Source organism: Engraulis encrasicolus, chromosome 15 (genome assembly GCF_034702125.1).
Source record: "Engraulis encrasicolus isolate BLACKSEA-1 chromosome 15, IST_EnEncr_1.0, whole genome shotgun sequence".
NCBI lineage: Eukaryota > Metazoa > Chordata > Actinopteri > Clupeiformes > Engraulidae > Engraulis > Engraulis encrasicolus.
In genome coordinates this window covers 50,105,069-50,116,661 of record NC_085871.1, presented here as the reverse complement: position 1 = coordinate 50,116,661, position 11,593 = coordinate 50,105,069, and the positions used below count along the sequence as shown (strand labels likewise).

General features: G+C 41.1%; 1 protein-coding gene across 1 annotated transcript; it reads left to right on the top strand.

Annotated features, from left to right (window-relative positions):
- Positions 1-857: 857 nt before the first annotated feature.
- LOC134464137 (zinc finger protein 271-like) lies at positions 858-9,960 on the top strand. Its single transcript, XM_063217594.1, has 3 exons — positions 858-1,297; positions 1,411-1,728; positions 4,860-9,960. The coding sequence occupies exons 1-3, from the start codon at positions 952-954 to the stop codon at positions 7,118-7,120; spliced, it is 2,925 nt and encodes a 974-aa protein (XP_063073664.1). The 5' UTR covers positions 858-951; the 3' UTR covers positions 7,121-9,960.
- The last annotated feature ends 1,633 nt before the right edge of the window (positions 9,961-11,593 follow it).

Below are 11,593 nucleotides of genomic sequence, written 5' to 3'. Positions count from 1 at the left end.
TGACAGGTTAGCTAGCCACTAGCTTGGTAGACTATGCCATTCCCATCTATTTAGTAAGCTACTCAAAGACTTTCAAAGCTCCCAAATGTCTCGTTTTTAATGGCATGTGTCTTATTAGAAATTGGGGCAGCAATTTCATTCTACACCTACAGTAGTGGTCTGATAATAGCGTGACTATCTGGTCCTGTAAAATGCTCAACTTAGCTTACCGAGCTAGTTTAAAACATCGAATGATCAAATGGTATTGTGTTGTGATCTATTTGTGTCCGATAAGTTCATGGTGTATTATTACATCAGTCCATGTCAGACACGAAATGTATTATCATCCAGGCTTTTTAAATTAAGCGCACTTTCGTGCTGTACGTAGCACGGACGGACACCATGCTTCTTCTTAGAAAGTTTCCTGTTTACTAAGTAGCCCGGCCCCCCTCGCGATTTGATTGGCCCTGTCATCGGATAACTTTCAGCCTCGCAAAACGACCGGGGTCCGCTAGACTGCCCCCGGGAGCAAATTCAATTTGCGGTCGCTAGGGGCGTCTAGATTTCTAGGCTACACATTAACCCTTTGAGGATTAAGGAATTTCTAGAGGATCTTCTAGAATTTTACTGGAACACTCTACAGCTCCTATAGACGTCTGTGTTAAAAATCTCGCAAAGACATTATGACATCATAATGAGAACTCAGAATTTGGGCAAAATTCGAATCACATATTTGTGATGGTACTCCTCAAAGGGTTAAAATCGATTTAAGCCATCAAATAATACAGATACGACTGTCCATGGTCCTGCTGATTTAAGCTTCTACACTCATTACCTTGTTCTTAGCATGCTGGTTTAGGCTCGCACCGCCATTACTGTGAGGTTGGGTTGCAAATGTAAAAGGAGACAAACTTTGCCAGTAATTGTCATGATTTTTCTGTCCAGTTTCAAGGTCTGTAGAACACTTCTTAGATGCCCTCTGCAGAAGTCAACTCTCCACTTCAGATGATGAGGAACATCAAAGAAGAGACGGAGGAGTTCAGATTAGCTGATTTTCCAGAACAACTGAACATAAAAGAAGAGAGAGAAGAGTTCCCTGGTTTTTCAGAACAGCTGAACATAGAAGGAGAAGAGACAGAGCAGTTCCCCGGTTCTCCACTTCAGCTGAGGGGCTTAAAAGAGGACAGCGAGGAGACCCTGCGTTCTCTGTACAGTCTGAGGAGCGTATCTGTAGTGCTGGTGGACTGCTGTAGACCACAAGGACGGCAGGAGAACGATGAAGAGAACCACAGAGATGCCGAGCCAAGGAAGAGATCTGGTAAGACCGTAATCTCATACAAAACTATAGCTAAAATATCAATTTCAAGGGTTAGCTGGATTGTGTGTGTGTGTGTGGAGTAATTGTCATGCTATTTCTGTTCACTTTTAAAGGTTTAGAGGAGACCTCAAATATGGCCTCTGCAGAAGTCAATTCTCCACTCCAGCTGATGAGGAGCGTCATAGAAGAAACAGAGGAGCTCAGCTTAGCTGATTCTCCAGAACAGCTGAACATAGAAGGAGAAGAGACCGAACAGTTCCCCGGTTCTCCACTTCAGCTGAGGAGCGTAAAAGAGGACAACGAGGAGACCCTGCGTTCTCTGTACAGTCTGAGGAGCGTATCTGTAGTGCTGGTGGACTGCTGTAGACCACAAGGACGGCAGGAGAACAATGAGGAGAATCACAGAGATGCCGAGCCAAGGAAGAGATCTGGTAAGACATAAATCCAAATAAACTCCAAATTACACATTTAATGTGAAATTCAGAGGAAATGTTGTCGGTAGTTAATAGAGTGAAACAGCAATGTTCATTTTACTCAAACACGTGTATAAGTATCATTTTGAACTAGTATGTGGTCACCACAGTTCACAGCTGTATCGGAAGATCCGAGATCCGAACTGGTTACATAAAATATGTTACAACTGCAAGTCAGAAAGCTTTGATACTTTTCTTTTTACATTTATTCAAAATTCAAATAGTATAATAAGTTATTTAATAATGCATACTGAACTGCAGAACATGTGTTGAGAGCATGTGTATGTCTAAGAGTGATTCTACGACTCGCCTGCGCTTTTGGCAAAAGCAAAATGTCAATTATCAGTATTTTTTTCAACTAAATGACCTAGATGTTTACATAGTGTATATATTTAAGTTTCCAAACAAACAAATTGCCAAGCTTAATCTTAAATCATTTGATAAATACTCTAATGAAAGCGAACATTTGCTTGATTATTTTGTCAACAGTGTTATGGACAAATACTATGTCATTTCAAACATATATAAAACTACTACAGAGTTGAAACAACATACGTTTGAAAGTGCTTATCTCCCTTAGCAATAATGTTGTCATTAATCTGTGCAACTGATATAGAAAATGTGATTGTTGAGCTTCATAAGTAGGATTTTATGATTCACTGTGATACAGACTGACACATTTTTCATTATAAATCCCTGTAACGTCTGATTTGAATGTAGTCACCCTCCTTACACAAGACTTCCTTCTCCAGAGATAATCCCTAGTGTCTGTTCATAGGATTTTTCCAACACATTAGGGATCAATAGCACAATAACACTTTCAAAACAGTCAACCGTGTTACTCAACTGTGTTACGGTCAACAGTGCAGGGGAACAAGTCGGCACTGAAAAAACAGAGCAGACAAACCCATCTCCCTAGAACACAAATTATTTTGTTTGTTTGTCTGTCAATATGGAGATAAATTGGCAAAAACATACTCCTCCTCAACTGTCATAGCTAATTGTAACACCATTGACGGTAACACTTTGAGATTCTTATGAATATGTTGATAACACATTTGACAGGCACTTTTCCCGCTATGAGAACATGAAAAAGAATGGATTAAATTATGGAAGGATGGATCTCAAAATTTTCCAAAAAGTCTTCCCATATCCTGCCAAAGAGGTTATGACATCACATGATGTTATTCGTATGGCCTAAGACCAAACCATTACTGATATATGGAGGGGGTTTCAGGCCGTGACATGGTTAACACCGTTTTCGTGGACACACACAATATGGCAAATTTCATGTATAATGGAAAGGACAGTGGTCTTTCTGACAGTTTTGTCATATTGTGATGATTACTGTGAATCAACATTTGCAATTGTCTTGGGCAAAACAAGTTTCTTTACATGCTAATATGAAGACTGCATCTGACATTTGAAAAAAAAAAAAAAGTTTTTCTAATTGCTGAAAAAAAATATGGATAAAAATTGAGAAAGAATTGAAAAAAATAAAGCACTTAGTGGTCTGTGGAATTTCACCTTTTTTTTGCCATTTTTGGAGAAATGTGTCTTGCATCAACACATTGCATAGGCATGTCACACCGCAGGAAAATGGAGTCACACCACAGGGAATTCACTGCATTAATGCCATTTTAATCCTTTTGTATACATGACTGACATTTGAGCTCATGCTAACTTGATAATGATGTTGTGTTTAATCTTAATATGTGTTTTCATTTATAAAAAAACTTTTTTCCTCCTATAAGAGCAGTCACACCACAGGACACCATAAAATGAACCTAAGCATTGCGTGACAGAAACATTGCAATATGAAGACATATTAAGAGGTTAAGAGTCACCTTAAACTTCCACAGCACTCTCCAATAACTGAGGTATTGACTGGTTAGGAGCCAGTCTTGAAGACCCTTGTAGTTGGCCTTGCAGCTGCCCATTCACAAACATTGCCATACATGTCACCCCACAGGACGCAATTTGTGTTACGAAATTGAACTTGTAGTTAATATTACTGTCTTGAGTTTTTTCACATTCACATATATTAATCTAAAGTTAATATGTATGTAATCATGCCAAATGCTTCATACATTATTCAAAATGTTATTGGTTAATTTATATATATATTATATTCCAGGTTTCATTAATGTTACGGTCACACCGCAGGATATTTGACATATAAACCTTTACATAAATCTTAACAAAAATGTTTCTTCTCATCTAAGACTAATATGAAACATAATGTACCACATCTTCTTTCATTGACATATGTTTTTTAAAGGAAAAATAACAGTTTTGTAGCTTCTTAACCAATGTTACGAAAAAACAAGGCGTCACGTCTCCCACCCTTTTGGAAAACAGGACGGCATGAAAACGCCCAAAACCAGTATTAAATATTCATTCTTGCTGAGGGAAATAATGCCATGTCTACACTTTCTGTATTATATGAAAGATAAATGTGTGCTAATGTCCAAAACATCATTGGAAGCAGTTAATAGTTGAATAGTGGAATTGGCAAATAAAATCCATGGACTTAAAAGTGCAGTCGAATCGTAGAATCACTCCTAAATTAATTATTTGTGATGTGTGTTTGACCCAGAGTTGTTTAGATGAAATGGGTTAAAGACAGACAGTCCCTGTATAAAATGCTGGGTTGCCTCGGCCTACCTTCCTCTCGGGCCTGGATGGGGTGCATGGCAGCGTAAAGCAGCCAGAATTCTGTGAAATGTACACAGACCCTTAAGACATGAAATCTGTGGCAGTTTCAATGATTTTGCTGAAGTTCTGTGTTGTTGTGTTCTAAAGTGTTTCCCATGATGGAGTTATGGAAGTGTTTTTTTAATTGTTTCCAAATGAATATCTTAATATCTGCAGCAACACAAGTATTGAAGGAAAAGACATGTTTATTGTCTTCAGCCCTTTTCGGACAGGACTACCGTAGTTTAATTCGATTTTTCTCTCAGAACGCTGGTAATAGAAATGGCTGATGCGGACTGCATTAAATAATCTCTGCAAAGAACAGAAAGTGGCAGGGATAAATCTTCACACACCGTTGTGACTAATATTAATTTCCATTTAACTCTTCACAGGGCACCTGCTACTCTGCAGTTCCAGCGGAGCGGAGTTTAGTGGAAAAACACATTCTGCTGCCTTCACTACAGAGAGGCCGTACCCTTGCAGCCAGTGTGACAAGAGCTTTAAGAGAAAAGGACACCTCCATGCCCACCAGCGTGTTCACACAGGGGAGAAACCATTTTCATGCAAAGACTGTGGGAAGAGTTTCTCAGATTCCTCTACCCTCCACACACATAATCGTATTCACACTGGAGAGAGGCCGTACCCTTGTAGCCAGTGTGACAAGAGCTTTAAGAGAAAAGGACACCTCCATGCCCACCAGCGTGTTCACACAGGGGAGAAACCATTTTCATGCACTGACTGTGGAAAGACTTTCTCAACGGCTACTACCCTCCAGCTGCATCGCCGCATTCACACAGGAGAGAAGCCGTACGCTTGCAGTCAGTGTGACAAGAGCTTTAAGAGAAAAGATGAGCTCCAAATCCACCAGCATGTTCACACAGGGGAGAAACCATTTTCATGCAAAGACTGTGGAAAGAGTTTCTTGCAGTCTTCTCACCTCAACATACATCGCCTTATTCACACTGGAGAGAGGCCGTACTCTTGCAGTCAGTGTGAAAAGAGCTTTAAGTTAAAAATAGAGCTCCAAAGGCACCAGCGTGTTCACACAGGGGAGAAACCATTTTCGTGCACTGACTGTGGAAAGAGTTTCTCACAGTCTTCTCACCTCCACACACATTGTCGCATTCACACTGAAGAAAAGCCATATGTTTGCAGCCAGTGTGACAAGAGCTTTAAGAAAAAAACAGAGCTCAAAATGCACCATCGTGTTCACACAGGGGAGAAACCATTTTCATGCGTAGACTGTGGAAAGAGTTTCATGCGCTCTGATGTTCTCCACAGACATCGTCTTATTCACACTGGAGAGAGGCCGTACCCTTGCAGTCAGTGTGGCAAGAGCTTTAAGAGAAAAGAACATCTCCAGAACCACCAGCGTGTTCACACAGGGGATAAACCATTTTCATGCACCGACTGCGGAAAGAGTTTCACACATTATTCTGCCTTCCGAATACATCGTCGCATTCACACTGGAGAGAAGCCATACGCTTGCAGTCAGTGTGACAAGAGCTTTAAGACAAAATCAGATCTCCAAGTTCACCAGCGTGTTCACACAGGGGAGAAACCATTTTCATGCACTGACTGTGGAAAGAGTTTCTCACGGTCCCATAGCTTTCACACACATCGTCGCATTCACACTGGAGAGAAGCCATATGTTTGCAGTCAGTGTGACAAGAGATTTAAGACAAAATCAGATCTCCAAAGTCACCAGCGTGTTCACACAGGGGAGAAACCATTTTCATGCAAAGACTGTGGGAAGAGTTTCTCAGATTCCTCTACCCTCCACACACATAATCGTATTCATACTGGAGAGAGGCAGCATTCTTGCAATCAGTGTGAAAAGAGCTTTAGGACAAAACAAAATCTCCGAAAGCACCACCGTGTTCACACAGGGGAGAAACCATTTTCATGCTTAGACTGTGAAAAGACTTTCTCAACGGCTACTACCCTCCAGCTGCATCGCCGCATTCACACTGGAGAGAAGCCGTACGCTTGCAGTCAGTGTGACAAGAGCTTTAAGTCAAAAGCAGAGCTCAAAATCCACCAGCATGTTCACACAGGGGAGAAACCATTTTCATGCACTGACTGTGGAAAGAGTTTCTTGCGGTCTTCTCACCTCAACACACATCGCCTTATTCACACTGGAGAGAGGCCGTACTCTTGCAGTCAGTGTGACAAGAGCTTTAAGTCAAAAGCAGAGCTCCAAAGGCACCAGCGTGTTCACACAGGGGAGAAACCATTTTCGTGCACTGACTGTGGAAAGAGTTTCTCACGGTATTCTACCCTCCATGCACATCGTCGCATTCACACTGGAGAAAGGCCGTACGCTTGCAGTCAGTGTGACAAGAGCTTTAAGTCAAAAACAGAGCTCAAAATGCACCAACGCGTTCACACAGGGGAGAAGCCATTTTCATGCATAGATTGTGGAAAGAGTTTTTTGTCATCTTCTAAACTCCACAAACATCGTCGCATTCACACTGGAGAGAAGCCGTATGCTTGCAGTCAGTGTGACAAGAGCTTCTCTCAGTCTGGTAGCCTTCATGCACATCGCCGCATTCACACTGGAGAGAAGCCGTATGCTTGCAGTCAGTGTGACAAGAGCTTCTCTCAGTCTGCTCACCTTAAGACACACTTGTTGTCACACTTGAGAGAGTAAATCAGTTGCTGTTGCACTTCAGAGAGGCTGTACGCTTGCAGCCAATGTGACAAGAGCTTTAAGACTAAGAATCTCCTCATATTTCACCAACACGTTCACACAGTAGAGAAACCCTTCTCATGTGCTGACTGTGGAGAAAGCTTTAGGAGGAAAGCAGACCTTAATATCCACCAGAGGCTTCACACAGGAGACACACACGTGGGGGAAACCTCTACTTATACAAAGACAGCAGGAAATGTTTTAGGAGTGTACATGATCACTTCCCACCACTCACTGTATTTCTCAAACCAATGAGGGAATGAGATGGGTAATTCTGGTCAGTATTAACCCATTGGCGCCTAAGCCAGTTCTTAGAAAAGGTCCCCAATGCCTGAGGGTTTTCTGAGATTAGAACAATTGGTTGAAAACTCCTATGAAAAATTCAATATCTCAGCCTCTGGAACACATAGGGCCATGGGATGAATTGCATTTAAAAGGTAAAATGCTCTGCTTTCACAGGATTATGCTCATTCAGCATTAACACTAATACATTTTCCTTAAAGAAATCATATCTCATAATCAAATGATTGAAAAAAGTTTTATGTGCTTTCAGGATAATGCTTGATGCTGCTATTTATTATAGGCTATTACTATTGCTACTGTTACAATAGCCGACTATAACTAAATCATAATAATCATTATTATAAATATAAGGCAGTCATTTCTGCCATAAGTCGGGGGACATTTGTCTGATGCAGACACTTGCTCTCCCACCGGCGAGTATGGCCGTTTCATTCCTCCAAACGTTATGCAGAGACCGATGAGTTATTTCATATCCTATTTTGAGACGGGGCTCCACTTTGAGCTGGATGTGTGGCCGCGCGTCTATAATCCGCATGTCTACCGTTGTCTGCCTCACCAATAGGCTATCAGCATATCCGCAACTTCCTCAGTGAAAATATTCTGAAATATATCTAAAGGACGTGCTTCCTCAGATATTGGCACCTTCGCCAATTGCCCAGAGTGTCGGAGTGAACTTTTGGTAACGTCGGGGGCGAAATCTAGCTGACTCTCTTCATTACCTTTCAGCCGAACATCACGTTCGCTGTAACAGAGTGTCTCGCTAACCACAGTCTTTTTTCTTACCTGTGTGAAATGGCTAAACGGATGTGTGCAGAATCGAGCATGGTGGATTTCGTGTGTATTTGAACAAAACATTGTCCCATGCGTCTTGTAAATATTGACAAACGGCGCCAATGGGTTAATGAATGAGGACACCTAAATAGAATGACACATGAGACAATGGAATGGTGGAATGGAGAATGAATGGTAAATGACCATTTAGTTTAATTCAACCATTACAGTTAATCATTACAATTAACACAATGATACACTGTAAACGATAGACTACAGTTGCATTAACAGGATGAATACAATGTACTTCTTTGTACTACTTACATGGTTACCACCACACATGCTTTACACGTCTAAAAATAAATGTGCTTGTCTTGGTGTCATCAGACCACATGACATGGTTCCCGGAATCCATTTCTTTAGCCTGTTAGTCTCTGATAAGACAATGATTAACATGTTGTTTAAGATGGTGTCAAGCACGTGTTGTGATAACCAAGTGGGAAGTACAAAGGTGGTTAATTCTAGAAAGTATTAATGAATAAGGACAACTAAATGGAATGACACATGAGGCAATGGAATGGTGGAATGGAGAACGAATAGTAAATGACCATTTAGTTTAATTCAACCATTACAGTTAATCATTACAATTAACACAATGATACACTGTAAACGATAGACTACAGTTGCATTAGCAGGATGAATACAATGAACTTCTTTGTACTACTTACATGGTAGCTGAATTCCACAAGAGCATGTAACATGAGTACTGAATCAGATCATGATCCTCTGTATGGCATTATAAGACAGCAGTCTACTCATTTTAATTTCACAAAACTGGAAAAATATGTCTGAAGTTACACTAAGAAGTTTTCTTTTGTAACACCAACAGTTGTTGTATTAAACTTACTCTATGTACAATTTGGAAATAACTTGTGTGCTTATTGAAATATTGTTGAAAAGTTTCAGAAGAGGTAGCCTAGTAAAACAGCGCCACCCACTGGACGGCAAAAATGCTTTGCCTGCAAGTGGGTCTGGCCTCGGATCGGTCGAACATTTTGAACACATTGCCCTGAATCCTGCAAACCAATCACAATGCAGAGATTTGTTTTGAATCAAAGCGGGCAGGGTTTTGAGGGAGTGACGATGAAGCTTGCAACGCTGGGAAAGCACATCCACGAGAAAGATATCACTGATTGGTCAGAGCGTTGGCCTATAGGCACAGGTACGGTTTGAAAGACAACGCGTTGTTCTCATCAACAGTCTGCGGATGTTCTATTCATTGGGGCCAGACTAAATTACACATCCAATCTCACATTTAGGCTGGTTTATCAGGATACAGAAGAGGGATTTTCCGAAGAGGCACAATTACATCATGACATCCCCTTTGTCATGGGGGAGGTTACACATGTCAATCATCCCAAGACTGTTTATGTACTTTTCCCCCCACTTTTCTTTTCTTTTGTTTGGCTTACTTTGTAATTTGTTTCTTTGTCTTTGTTTTTGTTTTTGTTTTTGGAGTGCAGCCTTTGTCATTGGCACCCTTGGGTGATTGCAGTCACCACACCCCTACGCACCTGTCAGGTGCTTCTGAAACTTTTTTTTAAGCATCACCGACCCAGGTTTGCCATATTGACTCTGAAGAAGACGTGTGAACGTCGAAACGTTAGTCTTGACGCTTGCCTAATAAAATTAGTTAATTTTCACATCTGAAGATGCTCCGGTGATTCCTTTCTTCCCCTGCATTTACTAAGTCCTTTCCCGAGACGCACCATATTGTGAAGTGCAGGAGCGCGGAGGATATCTCTCTTTGCTAAGTGTTTATGTACTGTATGGGTGCATTCCAATATACGACCTTGCGTCCTCCACTTGTGCTTGTGGCCTCACGTTTTGCTGATGACCCGCCTCTGTGGAGAAAACAATTAAGTTTCCCTGCTGTCAGCCTAGCCAAAACAATTTTTGGGGGGACTATTCTTCATTCACCATCCAGTTTGCAAATGAGAAAATGACTTTACAATTGAGCTTTTGCGAGATATTAAAATATAGGCCTAATGCTGCTGTCAGTGATGCCATCATGACGTATTACTTCCTGGTACGAGGCCACAAGCACAAGTGGAGGACGCAAGGCCGCATATTGGAACGCACCCTATGTGTGTGTGGGGCGGGGGTAAACAAATGTACAGTAGCAGCAATGCAGATACAGGGGTTGGACAAAATAACTGAGACACCTGTCGTTTTAGTGTCAGAAGTTTCATGACTCAAGTGGACCAGCCTGTTGGCCTTATCTTCATTAATTGCACATTGCACCAGTAAATTGAAGTGTGAAGGTTAGCAGGGTAAGAGCACAGTTTTGCTCACAATTTCACAATGCACACAACATTATGGGTGACAAATCAGAGTTCAAAAAGGAGAAATTCTTGGTGCACGTGTAACTGTTCGCATCTTTGACTGAGACAGCAAGTCTTTGTGGTGTATAAAGAGCCATGGTATCCAAGGTAATGTCTACATACCACCAAGAAGGATGAACCACATCCAATAGGATTTTCCTGTGGACGCAAGAGGAAGCTGTCTGAAAGGGATATTTGGATGACCGGCCGTGGGTATTGACCCTGTGGAGCTCTCGATGGGCCGCTCTGGTGGAAACAGGAGAGTAGTCCTTTATTGCCTCTGGTGTTAGAGGTCTGAAATCTCACACTATCAGACTAAGTTGTTTCTTCCACCAAGCAGTTGAGATGGCTGAAACACGTGCTGAAGACAACAACAAGGCACTTTCTTGCACGTTTTCCATCCCCCCCCCTCTTTTTATTATTTTTAAAATCTTTTTGAGGACACAAAAACACGACATTTTTTTTCATCTTTATTGGCTTCAAACCTATAATAAGACGTAATAAAGAAATCAAGTCAAGTCAAGTCAAGTAGGTTTTATTGTCAATTTCTTTACATGCACTGGTCATACAAAGAATTTGAAATTACATTTCTTGCTTTCCCATACAGACATAGACTAATCTAGGTAAGGACATAGACAGTATAGACATAGACAGTACTTATACATGGACTTAAGACAGTATGGACATAGACAGTGCTCATACAGACATTTAAAGTGCAAGACTGGACAACAGAAGACTTGTAGAGGACATACATTAAGAGGTATTGTTGTGCTTCTTGAAATCTTGAATCTTAATATTGCTGTTGCATGTTAATAGTCTTGAGCCCTCTGTAGTCTACGCATTGGTTTATAAGCATCATAACAGCATTAACAGCACAGCAGGATACAGTCATGGTGGGCTACAGTAGACCTACATATCAGACAGAGCTTTACATTGTGATTGCTTCCCAAGTCTGGACCTTTTCTATGCTATAAAC